Source organism: Hyaena hyaena, unplaced genomic scaffold, assembly GCF_003009895.1.
Source record: "Hyaena hyaena isolate Hyena2069 unplaced genomic scaffold, ASM300989v1 scaffold_210, whole genome shotgun sequence".
NCBI classification, from domain to species: Eukaryota; Metazoa; Chordata; class Mammalia; order Carnivora; family Hyaenidae; genus Hyaena; species Hyaena hyaena.
The window spans coordinates 2,182,292-2,207,291 of record NW_024080841.1 but is presented as its reverse complement, the minus strand read 5'-3'; the positions used below and the strand labels follow the sequence as shown (position 1 = coordinate 2,207,291).

The 25,000-nt window shown below is 45.0% G+C and overlaps 1 protein-coding gene and 1 pseudogene across 3 annotated transcripts in view; one reads left to right on the top strand and one right to left on the bottom strand.

The window, feature by feature from the left end:
* The first annotated feature begins 5,970 nt into the window (after positions 1-5,970).
* Positions 5,971-25,000, top strand: part of COLQ (collagen like tail subunit of asymmetric acetylcholinesterase) — a 77,382-nt gene continuing 58,352 nt past the window's right edge. For all 3 annotated transcript variants that reach the window (XM_039242218.1, XM_039242217.1, XM_039242216.1), the window contains exon 1: positions 5,971-6,117. In XM_039242218.1, the coding sequence (XP_039098149.1) occupies positions 6,012-6,117 (106 nt within the window). In that variant the 5' untranslated portion in view covers positions 5,971-6,011. The remainder of the gene's footprint in view (positions 6,118-25,000) is intronic.
* Positions 21,787-21,909, bottom strand: LOC120238485 (annotated as a pseudogene).

Here is a 25,000-nt window from a genome sequence, read left to right as displayed (position 1 = left end):
TAGTTGGTTGAAGGCCAACTCAGTGGAAATCTCTTCCCGGAAAGTGAGGACAGCAAGCTCCCTCCCCTGAGATTGGAACTGCAGACTCAAGGCCTTGGTAAGTCTAATTTGTCTAAGTAGGCTTCTTAGTTCTTTTGATTCGATGGTGGGTCTTTCTGGTGCATCTCGAGGCTCCATGGGTTCTGGCTCTGAATTCAGCTTGAGTTGTCAGGGGACAGGGATCTGGGAGGAGGGACTTGCCCTGGGCCTCTCAGTTGCTCAGTCTTCTCTCTCTCCTGCTGGTGCAGCTGCGGGCGGGAGGTGGCCAGGGCCTCAGCATTCTGGAATCATCATTTATTTCGGGCCAGAACATGCTCCACGCTCTGTCCTCTGGCATGGTCTCCTCCTCTCAGCATGTCGGCAGGGACTCGTTGAACCTAATACATGCAGAAAAGACATCTTTTGTTCCTTTCTCCCTTCCTTACTCCTAAGATTGCCAAGAATTTGATTTTGCTAAAATATATATATATATTTTTTAAGTTACAAATTAAGTTATTCTCATTGCAAAAACGTCCAATAATACAAATATATATAAAAGTAAAGAGGGAATTTCCCTCCTTCTATTATCCTACATATTTCCATCCCCAAGTGTGAAATGTGTACTGTTCTAGATCTTTCTCTCTGTACATATAAATAATTGATAAATAGATTTGCTCGTTTTTTCAGATGTTTGGTCAGATGCACTGCACCTTTGCAATTCTACTCAGCAGTATTCTGTGGACAGCCTTCCATGTCCATGCATAAATGTAAACTCTTTGCCTTATTTTTTTTTTTTAAGTCAAGCTCATTGCGGGAAAATTCACAAAAAACTCACCCTTTTAAAGAGTACAGTTTGATGTGTTTTGACAAAGTAGACAAACAGCCACTCCAATTAAGATAAAGAACATTTCCATTACCACCGAAAGTTCTCTTTATAGCTGATTCTCACAACCGTTAACTCTTGGTCACTACTGATCTGTTGGTCCTGTTGTGTTGCCTTTTCCAGAATGCCTCATAGATGGAGTTAATGCAGTATGTAGCCTTTTGTGGTGTTGGCTTTCACATAATGCATTTGAGATTCATCCCTTTGACTTGTTTCTGCCGTATAGTATTGCGTTGTACGCAGTTTGTTACACCGGTTGATGGCCATTTGGGTTGTTTCTAGTTTTTCATTATTACAAAGAAAATACTTATGAGCATTCATGTACAAGTCTTTGGGTGGATATACTTTTCATTTCTAAGAGTAGAACTGTTGTGTGGTATAGTTAGTGTATATTTAACTTTAAAAGAAACTGCCAAACTGTTTTCCCAAGTGGTTGCACCATTCTGCATTCCCAGTAGCAATGTGTGAGAGTTCTAGTAGGTCCACATCCTCACTAACACTTGGAAATGTCCGTCTTTTTACCCTTAGCCATTCTAGTAGTATGTAGTGCTGTTTCCTTAAGGTTTTAACTTACAGTTTCCTAAGGACTAATGATGTTGAACATCTTTTCTTGTGCTCATTTGCCATTCATATATCTCCTTGGGTGAAGTATCTATTTACATCTTTTGTCCTTTTCTTTTAGTGGGCTTTCTTTATTATTATTGAGTTGTAAAGTTCTTTATATATTCTGAATATACATTTTTTATCATATATGTATTTTGCAGATATTTTCTTCTGGTCTTTGGCTTGTCTTTTCTTTTTTTAAATGTTTGTTTATTTTCGAGAGAGGGAGAAACAGTATGTCTAGAGCGGGAAGGGGGAGGGGGGGAGAGGATCTGAGGCAGGTCTTCTGCTGACAGCAGAGAGCTCAATGCAGGGCTCGAACTCACTGACCATGAGATTATGACCTGAGCCAAAGTCAGACGCTTAACCGACTGAGCCACCCAGGTGCCCATTTTGGTTTGTCTGTTCAATTTAACATTGTTTTTCAAAAAGCAGAAGTTTAAATTTTTGATGAAGTCCAATTTAACATTTTTCTTAAATGATTGGGGTTTTTTTTTGTGTCCTACTTAAAAAACTTTTTCATAGAAGCAGAGAGTCGAATGGTGATTACCACGGGTTGAGGAAATGGGGGAAATGGAGAGATATTGGTCAGAGGGTACAAAGTTTTAGTTATAGAGGATGAATAATAACAGCATTGTGACTATAGTTATTAATACTGTTTTGGTAATATACTGTTGTGAAATATATAATATTCTGTTGTGGAAATTTTCTAAGAGAGTAGTTTTTAAGTGTGTTCAACTAGAAAAAAGGTAACTATATGAGTTGACAGATATGTACATTAGTTTGACTGCAGTAATTTCACAAAATATATGTGTATCAAAACATGCTGTATATCTTAAATATATGCATTTTTATTTAAGAAAAAATTTTAAAAAATTTAAAAATTTATTTCTTAGGAGAGAGAGAGAGAGACAGCATGAGCAGGGGAGGGTCAGAGAGAGAGGGAGTCACAGACTGAAACAGGCTCTAGGCTCTGAGCTGGCAGTCAGCACAGAGCCCGACGCGGGGCTTGAACACGTAACCGCGAGATCATGACCTAAGCGAAAGTCGGACGCTTAACCGACTAAGCCACCCAGGCGCCCCAAGAAAAAATTTTAATTTGAAAAGAGAAATCTTTTTCTAGTCCAAGGTTTTCTTTTGCTTCCCTCTAGAAGTTTAATGATTTTCTGTCTTACATTTAGGTCTGTGATCCATTTTGAGCTCATTTTTATGTATGGGGTAAAGTAAGAGTTAAAAATAATTTTTGTTTGTTTTGCAAATGGAAGGCTGATTTTTCCAGCAATATTTGTTGCAAAGACTACTTTATTCTTTGTATGACTATATAATGTTTCACTGAAGAGAGGTCCTATGATTGATTCAATCAATCTCATATTCATGAAAAGTTAGGCTGTTTCAGATCTGAGGCTGTAACGAACATCCTTGTACCTCAACCACTGGGCAGCTGAATGAGTATTTCTGTGGAATTTCTGGATCAAACGACATGTGTATGTTATGTGTTGATGAATACCATCAGATCCCGTGTCTGTATACCATACATTCCCACTTACAAGGCCTGGGAGAGAAAGCTCTAGCCTTGACTGGCTTTATTGGTGTAAGCCTTTCACAAATCTCAAATAATTTCCTTCTAGGTAATTTAATAGCCTGTGTTACTAGATTTTGAAAGATCGAGAGCCTTTCCAGGAGAGTTTGGAGAAAGATAACTTCTCAGTCAGTTAGGGCAACCCTGTAAGAAATAGACTCCTAAAATACATAGTACATGGGAAATGGAAATTCACAAAGAGCGGTTTCATAACTAATGGGGCTTATAAATACCTGTGTGCCGTGCCTCCCCAAAGGGTAGAGGTGACTCGCCCCCCAGTGGCCTGAATGTGTATATGCAGCCTCTCCAACGCAGGCCCTAATTCTGTGTGGCTGTCTGTCCACATTCCCAATCACCTTTCTCCCCATACTTACCAAAGCCCTTTCTTATACCAGGCCTGGGCCAGTCAGCTGCTGTATGTGCAAAGGCACAATCAGTGTGGCTGGAGCATAAAATTATGCCATTTTTCCTACTTTCTTTTCTTTACATCCTATTGTTGTGTGATTTGATCAAATTAACTGGCATTGTTGAGGATTAGGTGGCAAGGACTGTCCTGGGTTACACAGAGCTATGGGACAGTCCTCTATCTCAGAGACATTAACACAAGTTAAATAGCAACGCAGAGTGGTTTAGAAGCAACTCAAAAATAATAGTAGCAGGTGTTGTAGGCAGGACATATTGACACTCTCTGTTGCCAACTGCAGAGTCAGTGGTGAGATCTGTGTGCTGAGAGAAGGAAGAAATCACTGTTGCTTCACAGAAGGGACCTGAGCCAGATTCTGGCACCAGGTTACTCAAGAGTTATCTTCCTCCCAGGTAGCACTTTCTCCAAGCCACCAACAGCCCACTGCTGGGACTGTAGGTTTCAAAAGTTAACAAGAACAAGCCTGAGAATTTCCTACTGCAGTTTAGCCAACAATCACAGATTCTTCTGTTAAATAGTTTGGGAATAGCTGAACTATTTAAACCCCATTTTAAACCATCCTATGAAAAATTTTAAAGTCTATTTATTTTGAGAGAGGGAGAGAGAGCGAGCACAAGTGGGGGAGGGACAGAGAGAGAGAAAGGGATGGAGAGAGAGAACCCCAAGCAGTCTCTACGCCACCAGCACAGAGCCCAGTGTGGGGCTTGAACTCACAAACTTTAAGATCATGACCTGAGCCAGAATTGGACACTTAACGGACTGAGCCACCCAGGCACCCCTGTCCTTTTAATTTTGAATATAACCCAAGTATATTCTTCAAGCTTTCAAAAGATTTTCTTATAAGCCCCGTATCAGTTACCTATTACTACATAATAAATCATCCTAAAACAAGTGGCCTAAAACAGTAGCCATTTTATATGCTCATGAATCTGTATTCTGGGGTGGGTTCATTTGGGCCCTTCTTCAGCTGTGACTGCCATCGTCATCTGGAGACCATGTGGTCTGGCTTCCCTCGCATGGCTACGGCCTCATGAGCTGGCTGCTTCCCCCTCCCTGCTGCTGTCTGATGGTCCAGGCTCTCTCATGTGGCAGCTTTATGTGGCAGCTTCTAAGAAATGGTAAAATCAGAGCTGCCAAACCTGTTAAGGCCTCAGTCTGGAAATGGCCCTGTGTTGCTTCTGCCATACTGTACCAGTCAAAGCCAATGACAATGCCAGCCTGATTGAATGGGAGAGGAAATAGACTCCAGCTCTTGCTGGGGAGAGTGGCTCACACACACAGGGACGAGACGGATGTTCAGTGGTCATCATCGCACCCCATCCGCCACTGCTCCCTGGGTTTCGTTTTTGCTGTCTCCATACACAGAGTTTAACTCACCCGTGATGTGTCCCATGTTACCTCACTGAACCTTTCCAGCACACCTTTAAAGGGATCGCTGCCTCCATTTTATGATGAGAATACTGAGGCTCAGAGACCTCAAACATCTGTCTGCTGTCACAGCAGAGCTGGGAGTCTGGGGCAAGAGCCGGAGCGTCTCCCTACACTTTGTCTCCCCCAGAGATGGGGAAAGGTGCTCTTCCCCAAGGATGCCCACCCCAGAGGCCAGGAGCCTCCAAACCACCCCCAAACAAACTCCCACAAAGCATCAGGAGTACATCACATCCATTAAAGCAAACTGGACAACTCTGTAGATTATTATTTTAATAATCTAAGGATCTCTGTAACAGGCTTCATAAACCCATAAGAGGTACTCCTTTAAGGATGCAGTGCTTTTTACTTGAAGTTTGTCCAGCCAAAGATCAAGTCATTGATGCTATTTCTCCAAGTGTAATTTGATAACAGTTCACTTTCTGTTTTTTCCCATATTTTGCTATGGATGAGATAAAAGGTTGCTGCTTCTGGAGGGAGAATAAACACTTTCTCCTGGAGAAAGCTGTTTGGGAAAATCTACCTCCCCCATTCTATTGGATGATTAAAGAAAAATAATCCAAGGTCAACTTTACATTTGTCGCGGGTAAAAATGTCACAGGCTGACAGGAGAGAGATCTGTGTCTGCGGAAATTCAGTGATTCTGTGGTGCTGGGAGACACCTCCGTTCTGAGCAGGTAGCTGCTGGGGGATCCTTAGGGATCTGTCTGCCTTTGAGGACTGCGTCTAGTGAAGGTGTGAGACTCAACTGCCTTTTCGTCGCCTCTTCAGTAGCCACTCACCTCAGTCTCCAAAACAGAAGTTCTGACATAGTATTTTAATGTGGGCATTTGATCCAGTGCTTGAGATAAATATAACCCTGTGTAGTACGGAGAAGGTTTAATGGGAAATGGTTGGCATTCTTTCTTGGTAAAGGCATGGGGAAAGGAGAGGGAGACAGGAGAGAGAGGGAGAGGGAGAGGGGGAGGGGGGGGAGAGAGGCGCAAACAGCAGTGAGGAAGACAAAGGCAGAGATAAGCAAGGCTTCCCGAGCAGCCTTGCCTAGAGAACTTGACACTTGCCAGACCCCAGCCAGCATGGTTGTCCTGAATCCAATGACTTTGGGAATTTATCTGCAGCTTTTCTTCCGCTTTATCGGGTCTCAGCCTACTTTCATCAACAGCGTCCTCCCAATTTCAGCAGGTAAATGATGACCACACTTTCCTCTCTTCCACCCGTTGGGGGCAGGGTGAGGGGGATGGAAGATCGTTTTGCAGCGTGTCCTGATATTTTCCCCATTCTGCTCCCGGTGGAGGGAGGCTGGAGGGAAACAGCCATCCCAGCAGCTTCCTGTCACCCGAGCTGTCTCAGAAGTTCCCTCTGTCCTTGTTCCAAATGGCCCCCACTCAGCTGCTTAAAGTCAGAGACCCTTTTAAAAATGGTTTCTGCCTCTCCCACGTCTCCCCCATTTGCTGCATGATTTCACTGTGGGAATTGTGGGGAGCTAGAAAGAGACACGGAGGAGACCACGTGAGGGAGAAGTGAGTCCCAGACATTTCTATGGACACGTCCCCAGCCCCTTCTGAAGGGAGCTTGACTCAAGGCGGGTGTTGTGGAGCAAATACACCTCCGCTAAGCTCCGGCAGCCAGGGCTGTCTCCCCAGGGGAGAGGGGAGTCCAGTGATTCCCCCATGGGCAGGGGCCCTTGCAGCCTCAGGATTGGGTCTCCCCTTTCTCCAGCCCTGTCTGCTTTCCTGTTGAGCCTTCTTCCCACGGTGAGACTTCTGCCCAAACAGGGCAGCTGGAGGTTCTGGGAGATGGGAGATTTCTGAGGAGATGTGGAGGGTTCCAGAGTGACCCTGGCCTGGCCTGGAGTGGACTGTGTCTGTCAGAGGTAGGGCTGGCTGATTTGGGGAAGGGGGCTTTTTAAGCTGGCCTGCCAAACTTCTCTGAGGGTGCCAGGCACCAGCTTGCCCTTGTCCTGTCTGACCCAGAGCAGGGGAAGTATTGTGTTACTGGCATGGCCTATTTAAACCTTTCTGAGGAAACTCAAATGTTTCCGGAGGGCTTGGGGGAGGCAGGCAGATCCCCGGTTTTGCTGCCTGTCCCATTACAGCCCCCCTCAATTCACCTCAGCCGCCCCGGGCGTCCCCCCTCTCCCCCAGCGAAGGTGGTGTCAGTCACGCCCTCTAACTTGAATCTCATAAATAACTTTCACGCAGGCAGACATTTCATTCTCACTGCCTTTGCTGACAACACAGGCACTCAGAAAGGACATGTCTGGGAATCCAGTCCCCAGCCTGTCTCTATTCATAAAATCAGTTCAGCAACGTGTTGTGCTGCCAGGGCTGCCAGCACTTGCGGGCCCTGAGGGAAGGGCTCAGAGAAGGGCACAGGGTGATTATGAAAATGTGAGGAGCTGAAGGAGGGGGCTGGGGGACTTGTGGAGAATATCAGGCGGTGAGGGGTGGGGAGGGTAGGAAAGGTGGTTGGTTGTGTCACCGCGCCTGTGTGACAGTATGCCCCCACAAATTCCAGTTGAGAGCACCACACTTCTTCTGGGGGCTGGTGGCTCATCGTTCTTCTATTTAAGCAGGGAAGCTGGATAGTTAATTCGATCTAATTCAGTGGGTTCTTAACCTTATTTGGGCAGCAGAGCCCTTTGAGAATCTGCTGATGGCTCTGGACTTCAGGAAACTCCATCTTCTGGTTCTATCCCTGCCTCTGGTGGGCTCTGACTTCTGGAGACCGTCGGCATTAGACTGTAAGCATCATGTGGGCAGGGACTGTCTTGTATATTATCACTGTTTCTCCAGGGTCAGAGCAGTGCCTGGCACATGGCAGGTGCACAAGAAATATTTGATGAACAAGTGAATGAATGGAGGAATAATAGCTTTTCTCATCTATAGATTGAGGCTTGCTTGCCTTCATACTATATCACTTAATTTATTTTATTTTATTTTATTTTTTTTTACAAATAGTTTATTGTCAAATTAGTTTCCACATAACACTCAGTGCTCATCCCTACAAGTGCCCTCCTCCATGCCCATCCCTCCTCCCCCCCACATCCATCAGTCCTCAGTTTTTGTCAGCATTCAAGAGTCTCTCATGGTTTACCTCTCTCCCTTTCCCCCACCATTTCTCCCTTTCTTCTCCCCCTTGTTCCTCCGTCAAGTTCCTCCTAATCCTCCTATACGACTATATCACTTAATTTAGATAGAGCCAAATGGCTACGAGGTTCTGAAAGCTAGAGACAAAAGAACCTGTGATTTTTTTTTTTTTTTTTTAACTCCTTGACCTAGAGAGACTACTGGTGCAGCGGAGACATCTCTTAGGACGTTGTATGGATTGTTGCAGTCAGGGTCACAGCAGGAGAAAGAAGGACTTCAGATGGTTCAGATGAAGATTTGAAAGAAGGGACCACTTTCAGAGGTGTGGGTGGGGTTAAGGGGACCAACAAGGAAAGTAGAGGAATTAGTAATTCGGGGACTCTTTACCACGCTTCTGCTTGAAAAGGCAAGATGAAGAGGGGCACTTGGGTGGCTCAGTCAGTCGAGCATCCAACTTTAGCTCAGGTCATGATTTCATGGTTTGTGAGTTCAAGCCTCACATTGGGCTCTCTGTTGTCAGCCTGTCAGTGCAGAGCCTGCTTCAGAACCTCTGTCCCCCTTTCTCTGCCCACTTCTGACTTCCCCTCTTGCACTCTCCCCAAAATCAATAAATATTGAAAAAGAGAGAGAGAGAGAGAGAGAGAAAGAAAAAGAAAGAAAGAAAGAAAGAAAGAAAGAAAGAAAGAAAGAAAGAAAGAAAGAAAGAGAAGGAAAAAGCAAGAGGAAAAAATGGGGAAATTGATTTCAAGATGATTTGGAACCTTGGAGGAGGAGCCATTGAGCAGGAGCTATGACCACAGAGAGACCCAAAGCAGGTAGAAAGTAGAAAAGAAATACCCCAACTGCCCTCTCCTCCAGTCTAGCTATTTCTTTTTTTAAAAAATTTTTAATGTTTATTTATTTTTAAAGGAAAGAGAGACAGAGTGTGAGTGGGGGGAGGGACAGAGAGAGAGGGAGACAGAGAATCTGAAGCAGGCTTCAGGCTCTGTGCTGTCAACACAGAGAGCCATGCGAGACTCAAACCCTTGAACTGTGAGATCATGACCTGAGTTGAAGTGAGACGCTTAACTGCTTGAGCCACCCTTGGCAGTGCCTCTTGGCAGTGCCTTCCATTGGCCAAACCCAGCCCCAAGCTAGGGGGCAGGGGAGCCTCTGGATACAGTCTATGCCAACTAGCTTCTGGGGTACAGAGTGAGAGGGAGGGGTGGGAATGTAGAATAGCTAGCCCACACATCCACTGGCACTTCCTGATGAATTTCTAAATTTTTTTCATGTTTATATATTTTTAAGAGAGAGAGAGAGGGAGAGAGAAAGAATGAGTGGGGGAGGAGCAGAGAGAGGGAGACACAGAATCTGAAGCAGACTCCAGGTTCTGAGCTGTGAGCAAGGAGCCTAACATGGGGCTCTAACACACAAACCGTGAGATCGTGACCTGAGCTTAAGTCAGATGCTCAACTAACTGAGCCACCCAGGCACCCTTGCCTGATGAATTTCTAAATCCAGATCTTCTGGTTTTAGAATATGGTCCTTAGACGTTTGGTAAAAGAATGGAGGGGGCGACCTGGGTAGCTCTTGAACTCAGGGTTGTAAGTTCAAGCCCAGTGCTGGGCTCCATGCTGGGTGTGAAGCCTACTTAAAAAACAATCAACCAACCAAGCAATGGGAGTAGACCTAGGGAGAATCACTAAGGTAACCATTTAATAGAGCAAAAAATATCTGCTTTCACCTGTAAACTCTCTTGGCCTTGTTCCCATATTTAGTAGCCACGGCTTCTTCAAACACAGTTCAGAAGTAAACTTATGCCCTGAAAATGGAAACAGCTCTTTGACAGAGGACAACGTTAATCCTTTGAAAATATTTCCAATCATTTGGTGTAAAATATTCTGTATTCAGAATCTTATAGATTCTTACTTTTCTGAAGAAGACCAACCCTATGCTCATAAGAACAAGGGCCACCCACCATACCTTAGTGAGCGCCCACTGTGTGCCTGGCAGTAGGCTAAGTAGTACAGAGGACACAGAGACAAGTCAGACACTGCCTCTTCTCTGGGGGAATTTGTGAACATCTGCTGTTGAAACACAGACAGCATGTGATAAATGACCCAGTGAGGGTGTGATGGAGAAAGAGCTCTTACAGGCCTGGAGGGCACTACTTTTCCTCCAGAGCTGAGCCAGTCCTTCACTGTCTCCAGGAAGGACTGTATCCCCACAACTCCAGACACAGCACCAACTATCTAGACCAGAGAGAGGCTCATTGCTTGGCAAACTCCACTGCCAGGTCCCAGAGGAGAACCACAGAAGGGAGCAAAAAGCCTCCAAGAGGCCAGAATTGATGATAGAACGCTAAAGCACATGCATTTGATACACAGAAAATTAGTTCTGGCTCTTCCTCCAAGTCTATTCATTGTTACTTTGGATACCATTCTGGCAGGCTTAGATAGTAGGTTTCTGGAAGAGTTTTTAATTAGGTGTGGCCCATTAGGTTGGGGAGGGCGAGTTCATGCTTACACTGGACACCATGACAACAACAAAAAAAGATAGCTGACAAAAGTGATTACAAGAAAAATGACCAATAAGCAGGGAATAGTTCTGAGATCAAAAAGAATAGCAGACCAGAATTATTTTGGAATTATTTCTAGAACCCCTGTTCTTGTAGGTAACCACTGACTTATAGCTCATTAACTGTTTTCACTATTATAAGCATGAGTGGCCCAGTGAAGACTGAAGTGTGTACACTTAATTTTGCTTAAGAAGGCAGATAAGTGTCAGATACGTTTTAGAAAGATTTCCCTTGAACATGGACTTAAACTTTTAAGTCTCAGGTCCTATACCTTTGGTATATTGTGTTAACTATTGCTGAGTAATAAAGCATCCTAATACTCAGTGGCTTACGTAACAATCATCTATCACTAAAGTTCATGTGTTTGTGGGCCAACTAAGGTCAGCAGATCTAGCCTGGGTTTGGCAAGCCCTGGCTGGGCTCACTGTGGGTCTGTGGATTGACTCAGCTCCAGTATCCATTCACAGATATAGCTCAGTGGTTGTACAATTTCTAGAATGTGGTGGCACAGACCCAAGAACAATATTTATAGAAGGGCAGACTTTCCACAGACTTCGATTCATGTAATTCTCCTAGCACCTCTGGGATGGGTGTGGCATGACTCCCAGTTTTCAGCTGAGGAGATGAAGGTTCAGAGAGGTTAAGTGACTTTCTCAAGATCACATAGCTGGTATAAAATAAGAGAGCTGGAGGTTGGAATCCCATCCTCTGACTTTAAGTCCAGGGCTTTTACTAACGTAAATCAATGTCCGTGGACAAGTAGTGATAATACCTTTTATTTTATTATTATTATTTTTTTTTTACAAATAGTTTATTGTCAAGTTGGTTTCCATATAACACCCAGTGCTCATCCCCTCCTCCATGTCCATCTCCCCCCTCCCCCCCACACCCATCAGTCCTCAGTTTGTTCTCAGCATTCAAGAGTCTCTCATGTTTTACCTCTTTACCTCTCCCTTCCTATTTCCCCCCTTCTTCTCCCCCATGGTCCTCCGTTAAGTTCCTCCTAATCCTCCTATACGTGCAAACATATGGTATTTGTCCTCCTCTGCCTGACTTATTTCGCTCCGCATAACACCCTCAAGGTCCATCCATGCTGCTACACATGGCCAGATTTCATTCTTTCTCATTGCCATGTAGTATTCCACTGTATAAATAAACCACATCTTCTTGATCCATTCATCCACTGATGGACACTGAGGCTCTTTCCATGATTTGGCTATTGTTGAGAGTGCTGCTATGAACATTGGGGTCCATGTGCCCCTATGCATCAGCACTCCTGTATCCCTTGGGTAAATTCCTAGCAGTGCTATTGCTGGGTCATAGGGGAGTTCTATTGTTAAGTTTTTGAGGAACCTCCACACTGTGTTCCAGAGGGGCTGCACCAGTTTACATTCCCACCAACAGTGTAGGAGGGTGCCCATTTCTCCACATCCTGGCCAGCATCTAGAGTCCTCTGATTTGCTCATTTTAGCCACTCTGACTGGCGTGAGGTGGTATCTCAGTGTGATAGTACCCTTTAAAAGTCCTGCAGACTACCTCCTAACCTCCAGAAACTCTCCCCTAGATTCTTTATTCTCCATTGCCTCCTACATTCTCCTCACGTATCAATGCCTAATGCTCTTAGCAAAAGATTGAAGATTACTTTATACTGAAGTGTGTAGGGCCTACCAGGGTACTACTTTATTCTCTCCTTTGAAGATATTTCCATTTATTTATTTATTTATAAATTCTACTTAGTTAACATAATAGTGCAATATTGGTTTCAGGAGTAGAATTCAGTGATTCATCACTTACATATAATACCTAGTGCTCCTCACAAGTACCCTCCTTAATGCCCATCACTCATCTAGCCCATGACCCCACCTACCTCCCTCCATCAACCCTGTTTGTTCTCTACCTTTAAGAGTCTCTTAACGATTTGTTTCCCTCTTTCTTTTATCCCCCTTCCATATGTTCACCTGGTTTGCTTCTTAAATTCCACGTATGAGTGAAATCATGATATTTGTCATTCTCTGACTGATTTATTTTGCTTAGCATAATACATTTTAGTTCCATCCACATTCTTGCAAATGGCAAGATTTCATTCTTTTTTGATGGCTAACTAATATTCCATTGTGTGTATATACCACATCTTCTTTACCCATCCTGTCAGTCAGTCCATGGACCTTTGGGCTCTCCCCATAGTTTGGCTATTGTTGATAAAAAAAAAGGTATTTGCATTTCAATGAGGATTTAAACTAAAGAATGATCTAGTAATATGAACTTCAACCAGGGTGTTTGGGGTAGGGAGGTGAGACCTTCTTTTTTTTTTTTTTTAAATAGTTTATTGCCAAGTTGGTTTCCATATAACACGCAGTGCTCATCCCAACAAGTGCCCTCCTCCATGCCCAGGGTAGGTGAGACCTTCTGGATTGAGGGGAATACTACTTCACAGACATTCTCTTCAGATACTGTGAGCCAACCTACCCTATGCCTTTTCCAATATAGGATTTCCCAGGTAGGTGGGACTCCCACACCAGATGGTGAGAAGACCCAAATTCAGTCCTGTAGAATGAGATCATGTGGAAAGAAGTGAATACTGTCTAGGCTCCAGAATCTTCCGTTGGCTACTGGGGTATGACCCAGAGCCCGGGTTCTGTGGCCTTGAAGACCTGCTGTCCAGCTCTGCCCTGCCCTGCCTGGAAGCCAGCCAGGTCACCACTTGGGAACCATTCATGTTCTTGGCAGTAGATTATGGGCCTTTATTTGTGTCTGATGGTGATCAGCTATTGTTTAATGTTCCATAATGCACTTCCTAGCTATCTCCTCTGATTTAGCTTTTCATATTTCCTCTGGATAATGCAATCAGAGAGGGCTCTTAAATTAAAGGGCTCTCCATGGGTCCCAGCCTCCCTTTTCACCTCATCCCAAGCCTCTGAATAAAGCAGTGGACTCAGCTGCAGCTCAGATACAGAGAGAGCTGGGTGTGAGATGGAAGGCTTTCCCTTCTGATACCCAGGGCTGTGCCCCCGCATCACCATCCACCTCACTCATGCCTGCTCTCCCCAGATTCACAAGCACCACTGCCACAACCACATAACCGCAGCATAGCTCCAGAATGAATAGAAAGCCCCTCTGGCTTCAGTGAGTCACCAAATAAGCTGGCGTCCCATCATCCTGAAATGTAGTTCGCATTGTAAGTACTCACTTGTATTACTCTTATAATTGGTACTAGTTATCCCCAAACCTCCCATTTTGCAAAGTGTTTTCACAGCTGTGTCTATTTGCCCTTCACAGTAGTCCCTACTGTGAGGGGCTCTGTGTGAATCCTGACCTAGTTGGCTATTAGCTGTGTGTTGGGGGAAGGTCACTTCACTGCAGTAAGCTTCAAATTCCTCACCTGCAAAATGGGTGTATAAAGTTCTCTCTCCCAGAATTACTCTTAAGTATTCATACAACACACACTTAATAAGTGCCAACCATGTACCGGGAACTGGATGCAGCAGGCAAACAAGCCTGTTCCACGCGCAAGGAGCCCTGTATCACCCTGAAGAGCCCCTGGCCCGGCTGGCCTGCTGGTTCTAAGAGGTGGGTGAAAGACACCTGCAGCAGGGATGGAGCGCACACAGCAGCTGCCCAAGGATGGAGTCCAGTCTTCATGTGTAGCCGTGTTCAGGCTTCATGTTGTAGTCCTTTTAAAAAAGAAAAATATTTCATGGCCTTGGTCGCTGACATTTAAAATAGTGGTTTAACATTTAAAAAAGATGCTTCTGATGTTTCTTTAAAATAAAAAAAATCTCCTGACAAATGGGACAACCTGGCAGTGCTGACCCACAAGACATATTCTGATACGACAAGGACTGTTTGGAATGCAGTGGCTGGTGGCTGCTCAGTGCCAATGCCTGGGACCCCCGCTGCACCCTCTTGTCCTATGCCTGGTCCCCTTATTGTGTTTGCCTATCTAGGCCCATCTGGGCATGTGACTTTTTGGCCTCTGGGTCCAGAAGTAATGCTGGCTTGGACTCTGCCTCTTCCTCCTTTATTTTTTTATGTAAAAAAATTGTTTTTTAATGTTTATTTTTGAAAGGCAGAGTGTGAGTTTGGGAGGGGCAGAGAGTGAGGGAGACACAGAATCCGAAGCAGGCTCCAGGCTCTGAGCTGTCAGCACAGAGCCCAGTGCGGGGCTTGAACTCACGAACCATGAGATCACGACCTGAGCTGAAGTTGGACGCTTAACCGACTGAGCCACCCAGGTGTCCCTGCCTCCTCTTCTACCTTTAGAAGTCTCGGGGCACTTTTCCTGAATTCCTAAGCTCTGCAGAGTTCAGTTTGAAAGTTAACGTTCTAGATCAGCAATTCTCAAACTATAGTGCTGGTTCTCAGCCCTGGCTAGACATAAGAATCACTGGGATGTTTTATGGAAGCCCAGTGACCAGGCTGACCAAACCAAGTAAATCACGCTCTGGGGCATGTGACCAGGCATTGATAGTGTTTAAAGCTCTCTGGGTGTTCTGATGGCTGACCCGGCTTAACCACCGAACTGTAACCAGCATCAGCATCACCTGGAGGGCTTGGAAAACCACAGCCGGCTGGGCCGCACCTCTGAACTTTCTGAGTCCGTAGATCTGGGGTGGGGCCCAAGAGTTTGCATTTCAGTAAGATCTCAGGTGCTGCTGATGCTCTGGTCCAGGGACCACACTTGGTGAACCACTGCTCAAGTTTAACTCTGAGCCACTGTATTAGTCTCCTGTGGCCACTGGAACAAATCACCCCAAATGTAGTGCCTTAAAACAACACACATTTATTCGCATAGTTCTGGAGGTCAGACGCCAAAATTAGTTTCACTTGGCGGAAATCAAGGTGTTTGCAAGGCCCTGCTTTCTCCATAGACTCCGGCAAAATGTGTCCTTGCCTTTTCTAGTTCTAAGCTACATTCATTGCAGTCTTTGTTTAGTGGCCCCTTTCTCCACCTTCAAAGCCAATAGCATAGCATCCTAAGTGGTCATATTGCCGCCGCCTTCTCTGTCAAGGTTTCTGCCTCTCTCAAAAGGACACGTGTGATTGCATTTAAGGTCCACCGAGTTGATCTCCCCATCCTAAACTTCTTAATTGAGTCACATCTGCAAAATTCCTTTTTACACATAAAGTAATATTGAAGGTTCTAGGGACCAGTCTGGACCTCTTTGGAAGCTGTTATCCAGGGGCGCCTGGGTGGCTCAGTCGGTTAAGCGTCCGACTTCAGCTCAGGTCATGATCTCACAGTTCGTGGGTTCGAGCCCTGCATCAGGCTATGTGCTGACAGCTCGCTCAGAGCCTGGAGCCTGCTTCAGATTCTGTGTCTCCCTCTCTCTCTGACCCTCCCCTGCTTATGCTGTCTTTATCTCTCTCTCAAAAATAAATGAAATATTAAAAAAAAAAAGCTGTTATCCAGTCTACTATAGCCACCTTTCCACTGGGTAAAGCATCCCGTGAGGCTTCTTTAAATGGCATCAGAATCAAAGGCACCAGCATATACACTGGTCTTCGTTTGGGTTCTTTCTGAGGGCAGATCCCGACACAGGATTTGTGTGTCTGTAGTTTATGTAGGAGGGGTGGGGCAGTAGGGGACATGAGACAGGGAAGGCAACACGGAGGGAGATTGTGAACAATTGCTGTTGGGGTTCAGTTCTATGGGGGAGAACAGGAGGGTAGGGAGACAGAAGACTTGGGTATTTACCCACCAGCCCCTGTGGACATGCTTACCCTCCCACATATTTCATGGCTGGAGGAGCCCTCTGGCACAGTCACAGGTGTTTGTGGTAGGAGCTAGAAGTCCGCAGGGCCTGATGGGTGCTGTGACCTTTGGGCAGGGAAGCAGCTGTGTCCACTGTCGATCCTTTAAAAGAGCTGTACTTATACAGCTACCTTGCATTGAGCGCTTTCCCTCTGCTAGCCTCTTTACATATGTAACTTCTAATCGTGCAACATTTCCATGAGCCACTAGTACCCCCCATTTTACCAAGCAGGAAACTGACATTCAGGAAGGAGTAGTCACTTCTCTGAGGTCACACAGTGCCAGGGCCAAAATTCCAAATCAGAACTTTCTGACTCTCAAAACATTGTAGAGGCAGAATAGTGATTAGGCGTAGGGCTTCTGGTGCCTTACTGCCAGGATTCAAACCTTGTGTTTTCTTTAGCTTTGTGATATTGGGCAAGCAAATTGCCTCTCGGTGCCTCAGTTTCCCCATCTACAAAATGGGGCTAAAAGTAGGGTTTAATTCACAGAGAGGTTGTGAAGATTAAGTGAGCTAATTAAGATATAGTGGCTGGTGTATAAGGTGTCATTATTTCTGTCATTATTTCCAGGACCTCACCGTGTGCGTACACATGCCAAGAGGTCACGATTTCCCCTCCCTATGATGCACTTGTGTTAAAAGGCAAAAGTTACAAATACAACCCACACGATAACTTTTTTTTTGCTTAAAATATCCAGTGTACTAAGGCAAAAAGAGGGGTTCAGTCAGCTATTACCCATTTTGCATTTGTGAACTAGCCCCTAAAGCAGAAACATGTTGACCAGGGGGAAAAGGCTCTTCTCGTGACGGCCGGCTTCCCCAGATAGCTTTAAAAATACACCTGGCCTGATTCCATCTCACAGCCCAGGAGCATTTAGCTCCATTCAAGCCCACACTTAGGTCTCCACAGCAACCAACATAAGCACAAGCGTGAGGCGTGTGTCGGGATCTGGCAACAGCTGATGGAGAGGCCTCGTGGCTGCTGAGGGCTTTGCACCACAAGCCAGCTGGGGGCTGAAAAAAGAGAGGAACGCAGAGGAAGAAACGTGAGCGTGAGTTGGACAGTCTCCTTCCCTCCCAGGCCTCCCCACTGCTTCCCCCACTCATCCCGCCCTGCTGCTCACCGGGCCTTCTGGGTATCTTTCTGAGGAGTCCGGAGAAAGCTTACTTGCTGCAGCTGGTAGTTCTCTCCGGGGACTCGTGCTCTAGGAGGGACCGTCCAGGGGTCTCAGGCCTAGCATGGGGCTCCTCAGGGTTCCAGGTGGGTGGGGGATGGAGTGACGACGGCCGTCCTACCCGTCTGTCTGGGGCTCTCTGTGGTAGAGACTGTGACTGGGGGTTTGTCCAAGGGCTTGAACTTGTCCCCTATAGGAAGTTGCTGTGGGGTGGGCCATTATCATTGAAAGTTGAAACTGGGCTGTGCTTTTGTGCCCAAAAGGAACCGGTTCTGCTTCCGAGAGCGTCTATACTGGGGTGGACCTCACAGAGTAGCCCCCAGGAGGCTTCCAAAGTCTCTGTGGGCCTTCAGAAACCAAACCCTGAACCACTGAGATTAGTGTTCAGCTTCAGCATCTGGTGGGTGGGGTGGGGCACTCCAAGCAAGAACAACAGCCCTTTTCCCCTCCCAGCCCACCTTGCCGTGTCAGCAAGGTCATGGTAGGGAAAGTTAACCGCGGAAAAAAAGAATGTCCTCTATCCGGGGAGCACGAGGGCCTGAGGGAGCAGTATTGTTCTGGGTGGCACTCGCCTTCTCTCTCCATGTCTGCCCATAGAAAGTGAGTCGTGGACAGCCGAGATGGCTGTCTAGACACTTTGGGCCCTGGAAATGCTTTCCCCAAAGTATCTGAGGTAAATGGGGGTTTTTAAATTTCCTTCAGTTACCAGAGTCCACTGCTCTGGCCTGTGCTTTCTCTGCTGGGAAGCCCTGAAAGAATGTACCTTCCTGACCTGCTTAGAGCTGGCTGCCATAGTGATTGCTGCTAAGGTTCTCTTGTTGGCGTCCAACTGGAAGGTGGCGCTGGCACATCTGGTCACATTCGCCTGTTTGGTGATGTTCTTAGGGAGGTATTGTAGCACAGGGCTAAGGCACTGAGATAGAATTCAAGAAACCTGGGTTATTTTGCTGAATCTACTGCTAACTCCTAGGACACATGTGTGGTATTGGACAAGCTATTTGCTCTCTGTGAGACTGTTTCCTCATCACAAAATGAAGGGAAGAACCAGATTTTAAAGCTGTAGACTTTCTCTGACTTTGTGGCTAACGAGTCGCTCGCTAATTTATGTAATTAGCATCTACACAATAAAGAGGTCTTGGCATGTGTTTCTCTTGTGAGCACTGGCACCTGAGAATCCATGGTATGCGCATAAAGGGCATGGAGTTCATATTCATACAGTCCTGGCCTTGAGTGACCTCTTTGTGACTCACTAGCTGAATGATCTTGACTAAATGGTCTCGGTTTAATATCTCAACACCTCAGTTTCCCCCTCTGTAAAATGGGGATGATAAGAGTACCTATCTCGTTAGATAGCAGTGAGGGTCAAATGATCTAATAGGTACAGAGCTTTGCACCTGGAACATAGTGACGCTCAGTTACTGGTTGCAACAATTATTCCAAATGGTGTTAGGACAGCTGGACTCCAGGCCACTTGCCCCCTCCTGGGATGCCTCATTTCTACTGTGACCCCATCTTCTCTTGTTGAGACCAGAGAGATTTGCTCATTGTGCTGAAGAGTCCATTTCAGAATTCCAAGTTCCTGTCTAAGCCAGAGCAGGGGCCATCTCAGTGCATGGGTTTTGGAACTGAAGTCTGCATTCCAGGACACCTTGAATGTCAGAGCCAGTTTTGCTCACCTGGCAAAGGGGAATGCAATGGAAAGTAATTTGAGGGGCTACTGTGAGGATCCAAGGAGAAAGCATGGGCGTCCTAGCTCTAAGCTGGCCAAGTATGTACTTAGGTGCTGTTGTGCCTTGAGGGAAACATGCTTGCTAGACATGGGGAGCATAGGCTCACACCTAAGGGCAGTGTCTTAGCATACTGCATCCTCAGCAGAAAGCCTTGCCGATGCGCACCGTCCTCCCTCCCCAGACAGAGGTGAGCTTTCTGGTACCCTGGCAGGGCTCTGCAGTCCCGAGAGTGTCTGCCCTCTGGAAATTGTGCAATCCTGTGTGGAACATAGCTGGTAAGACAAGCCATTTCCTGTATCCAATTCACCCCTGTCAGGAGAAGGGAACTGTGGAATGACAGCCTTGCCCCCTTCAAAATGGACAGTGGGTGCCAAGTCACCAGGCCTGCCAGTGTGGGCTCTCCCAGGCAGTAAGAGGAAGATTATCATGAAATTCTCAAGTAGAATGCCAGCAAATGGTGGTTGATTTGACAAGATGCTCAGTTTTCTGACCAAATACTTATCTGCCACCACTTTGCATTTTGTTCAACTTTATTTTTCTAAATGGGGCAATAAAATCCACTTGAATTGATTCAAATTCTGTGTATTATTATTAGCATGTTTAAAGCTGTCTCCATCTCTAAATTAATTATGACAATTACTTGAGATACAATTTAAAAAAATTTTAACATTATTTTTGAGAGTGAGAATGAGAGAGAGAGAGAGAAAATGCAAGCGGGGGAGGGGCAGAGAGAGGGAGACAGAATCCAAAGCAGGCTGCAGACTGAGCTGTCAGCACAGAGCCTGATGTGGGGTGCCGGGAGCCACACCGGCCTCTCTGGATGGCAGTCACAGCAAGGAAATGGCAGTGTTTGCACAGCTCCTGCCATGAGATACGAAAACTGGTTATCTCTTTCTGCTACTACTGGCTCATGTTGGAAATGAGGCTACTGGTATTGACCAGGCCTCACAATATTCCAAATCAGACCGATATTCCACACACAGATACCTCATAAGGAAAAGCATATTCCTGCCTTTTCAAAAGAGATTCTAGATGAAAGCACTGTGGATGATTGTCAAAAGGCTCTTCCTATGGGCCTTGCAGATCAAAGACAATTGAGCCTGGCCCCGAGACAAAGAGCCTAATTTAGAGTTAAGGAATAGATAAGGGCAGAGCTTAAGTTCATACTTACACCTTTTCTAACTGGTGATGTATGGCAGTCCCTTCCCTAAGGCCTACTTTCCGCAAACACCTTCCATTACACTGGCGGCTGGGATGACGATAGGTAAGAGTAGCTAAAACATAACCCCAAAACAAAGACAGACACATTTAGGTCCTCCATGGTGTTTACGCATTCAGCATCAAGTCAAAAAAGTTTCCATAAACAACTTATTAACCAGCTCAAAAACATTCATCCTCTTGTGAGCCAGACAGAATGATACCTAGCCTATATATACAACTTAAGCTATGTCCTAATCCTAGCATTATTAACTTAGAACAAATATGTATGTTATCCTGTTTTTCACTAAGAACATCCTGTTATTTCCTTAGTTGTAAGATTTACTCAACCTCCCTATGATTGGGGTAATTCTGCAAGAATATTTCTGAAAAATTTGTTCATGTATACTTTTCAAAGTATCCTATCACAAAGAGCTTCCCACTGTAAAAATTCCTTTTTCTGATCTCATGTTGTCATTGAACCTTTAAATAAAGACACCAAAACTGACAGGACGGAGATGCCTGCCTGGTGATCAGAAAGAATCTTGGGGCTCTCTCACTCTCTCGCCAACACCGTCCATCCTTCAGGGACCCCTGGACCTGCCGGAGCCAGCCTCCGGCAGTGGGGCTCGAACCCACAAGCTGCGAGATCATGACCTGAGCCAAAGTCGGATGCTTAACCGACTGAGCTACCCAGGTGCCCTGAGATATATAATTTTTAATACACTTCCCATCAACATAATGACCAACATGGCACCTCCTACTATGTGCTGGACTGTTATATTGAAGAAGATTTGTAAGACTAACCCTAGGAGCCCATAGTCTATTTGTGACTCTGAAATAACACAAATGAGAGGTGCCTGAGTGGCTCAGTCAGTTAGGTGTCCAACTCTTGATTTCATCTCAGACCATTATCTCCTAGTCTTGAGATCGAGCCCTGTGTCAGGCTCTGCACTGACCGAGAGGAGCCAACTTGGGATTTTGTCTCTCCTCTCTCACTGCCCCTTCCCTGCTCATATGCACGTGCTCTCTCTCAAAATGAATTTTTATTTAAATAAAATGTTTATAATAAATAAGCATTTAAATAAAATAACACAAATGAAATATCTAATGAGCGAAGTAGATCTCCCGGGGGTGTCTCGGGCTGCACAAGTAACTGGAATTTGTGCGAGAGCCAAGCAACTAAGACAAGGAGACAACTGATCTAGGTTCAAGTCATGACTCTGTCCCTTACCTGGACACTTCTGTGAGCCTCAGTTTACTTATCCATCATAGGGAGAAAATATTAATAACCATTAAGATTGTTGCAGGCTAGTGCTTAGTACATAGTAAGTGTTCAGTGCCTGTTACTGAGTATTTTCATAGTTGATTTTTCAGGCTACATAAAGAATGCTTAGAGTAGTTTAAAATCAGTAATAATCGCGCCTCGGATAAACCTCATTGGCTATGATACTGCCACTGCGCAAAGCTAAGAATGTTTAGAGTAGTTTAAAGAATGTTTTCATTTTTTGCTTCAGGTAAAATGTCTTCCAAATGAAGGAATATTCTGCAGCCATAGAAAGGAATGTAGATACGTTTTATGTAGTTTTAGAGAATAAGCTCTTAGAAATGCTGTGAAGAAACCAAGATGGAGTAGCCTAGGTATAGTTACGTATTCAATGAACCCTTTGAGAAAGAGGGGGGATCTTTTTTACCAATTTATCTGCTTTTGTATGCCTAGAATATTCCTGAAAGAGAGACAAGGCTAAAGGTGCATGAGAGGTTCGGAAGCAATTTGTGGGCACATGGTTTTTTTTTGTTTGTTTGGTTTTGTTTTGTTGTTTTTTTTTTGCTATCCAACACAATTAGCCTTTTGATAAAGGAAGGAACTTAGAAACTTGCCTCAACTAGGGCATTCACCAAAATGTACTTCCAACTGGAGTAAAGATTAAATATAACAATAAAACTGTGGCTGTATTGGTGAATGCTTCTATGCCATTGGAGGCAAAAAGGCCCTTATGGCATAAAATTAAAATCAGAAACCATAAAGAATAAGTTATTTTTTATATACACTCATAACAATTAAAATGATTCATTAAAACATCGTGAAATGATGATTTAGTGTGATGATTTATCACACTCAATGAGTGATAATAAATAATTGGAACTGCTACCGAAGCAGGAAAGTTTTCATGTATGTTCATTTGTACTTTTGGAATTCTCAATCCCATGAATGTATTACCGATTCTAAACAATTACAATTCCAGTTATGCAAACAAAACAGAGCCTCTCACCTGGAGCACATGGGATGGGATTTTTCTGTCTTTATAAGTCTGTTTAAAGCAATGGGAATTGGGATCTCAAAATGGTAGAGTCACACAGTTATAGTGCTGCAGAAAAGCCTAAGCCTCATCTTTCCAACTTGTTTCATTGAGAAGCTCTGTTGCTCAGTTGAGTCCAAAGGGGTCAGCCTAAGGCCCCCCACTTTCTGGAATCGAGGGATTTGAGTGATTCAGTGAGACCAGTAGGTAGAAATGCTTGTGCTTGGGGGACCCAGGGGATGCCCAACGACCATGCTTCCCTCCTCCCCACCTGCTATGGACCCTCGGACAACAAATACTGGAGGCAGTGGGGACAGGGATGGGTGGGGTGCTCCAGGAGAAGGGTTAAGTGAGCTATGTGGCTTTGAATCACAAGTGTCAATAGAGCTACAATGTCACCATGGAAAACCAAAGGTGTGGAAACAGTGGCTAGACACACAGGGTCTTTCCACTCCGTCCCAGTTGTCAGTGGGTGTTGGAAATAACCAACTCCTTGGGCCAATGTAGCTGGGGGGTTTATCTCTGACCTATTGCCAGATCTCCTGAATAACTCTACAAACTTGGCCTTCCCTGTCGAACCGTAGCAGAAGATTTAATAGTGCTCCTTGCCTTATGCTGGACACTGTAATCAAATTCAGAGCCAAGGCGCAGCCGGTCTTGGGGAGGTGTCTTGATGTTCCCTTGGCTCCTAATAACATTGTCTCCTTCTTCCTTTCTGTTTACCACATGCCATTTTGTCAAATTAGAACTTTAACTAAAAAAAAACAAAAAACAAAAAACAGATGCCTTCCTTTAGATAAGGTCAAAAAATTCCTGTGGGGATAAAGGGGGATGGGTTGTCTCCTTGAATCTATGCACAAAGGAGTCACTTTGATATATGACTTACTATAAAATAGCAAATATGAGAGGATTTTCTTTCATCCACCTAAGACAGACCTCCCTCCTTGATGGATCCTTATTAGCAGTGGAGGGGGCAGATGAGAACATGTGCTTCAGGGGGATTCAGTTCCCCGCTCAAGTTCTCATAATGAATGGCTGCAGGATTCTCCAGGCAATGCTGGTGCCCTAACTTTGACCCACCCCCAATCCTAACCCTTGTGGAGGTATCTTCTTGTTCTGTCTCCTGTTTAAATTTTTTATATTTTATCCTTTTTTATTACAAAGAAGTTCAAACATTCAAATGAGTGGAAAAAACTATCCAGGAAACACCAGTATGCCTACAGTTATCGGCTGAATTGTGTACCCCACCCTCAACTTCATATGTTGAAGCCCTAATGCCCAGCATGACAGAATGTGACTACACTTGGTGACAGGGCCTTTAAAAGAGGCAATTAAGGTTAAATGAGGCCATAACGGTGGACCCTAATCCAATCTGACTAGTGGCCTTATAAGAACAGGAAAACTTGGACACACAGAGACACCAAGGGATGCTCAAACAGGGGAAAGGCCATGTGAGGACACAGCTAGAAGAAGGTAGCCATCTGCAAGCCAAGGAGAGAAGCTTCCAAAGGAACCAAACCTTCCAACACCTTAATCTTGGACTTCTAGCTTCCAGAACTGTGAAAAATAAATTTCTGTTGTTTAAGCCATCCTGGTACTTTGTGATGGCAGCCTGGGCAAACAGATACACCCACCAAATAGATTATGCAATCATTATCATTTTTGCTATGTTTACTCTATCACATATCCCTTTGTCCATCTGTCTTTTTCTTTGGATGCATTTCAAAATGAGTTGTAGATTCATTGTCCCTGTTTTTTGTTAAGTTTCTTTATTTTGAGAGAAAGAGAGAGCGTATACTTACAAGTGAGGGAGTGGCAGAGAGAGAGCATCCCAAGCAGGCTCCTCTCTGTTAGCACAAAGCCTGACTTGGGGCTCAATCTCATAAACCATGAGATCATGACCTGAGCTGAAATCAAGAGTCAGACGCAACTGACTGAGCCACCCAGGTGCCCCTCATTGCCTACTTTGAAGAGTAAACTATTCAACAGAAAAGGTTGATGTTTGATTGAAGCCCATTCACACACTAATTGAACCCTCACTGTGACCATGATAGGGAGCATCTAGGATTGTCTATTCATGTGAGTTTTCAGACCAGGAGACTGAGGCCCAAAGATGAGTGATTGTAAGGTCTTACTAGAAAGGCATGGAACTGGATGTTGGTAAACTTCTCCAACCCCAGCTGGCTGAAATGACACCTGCCATTTTTTTCTGAGCTTCCCTGCTCATTCTTTCTGGCAGGTTGGTAGTCAAGGAGAGAGGT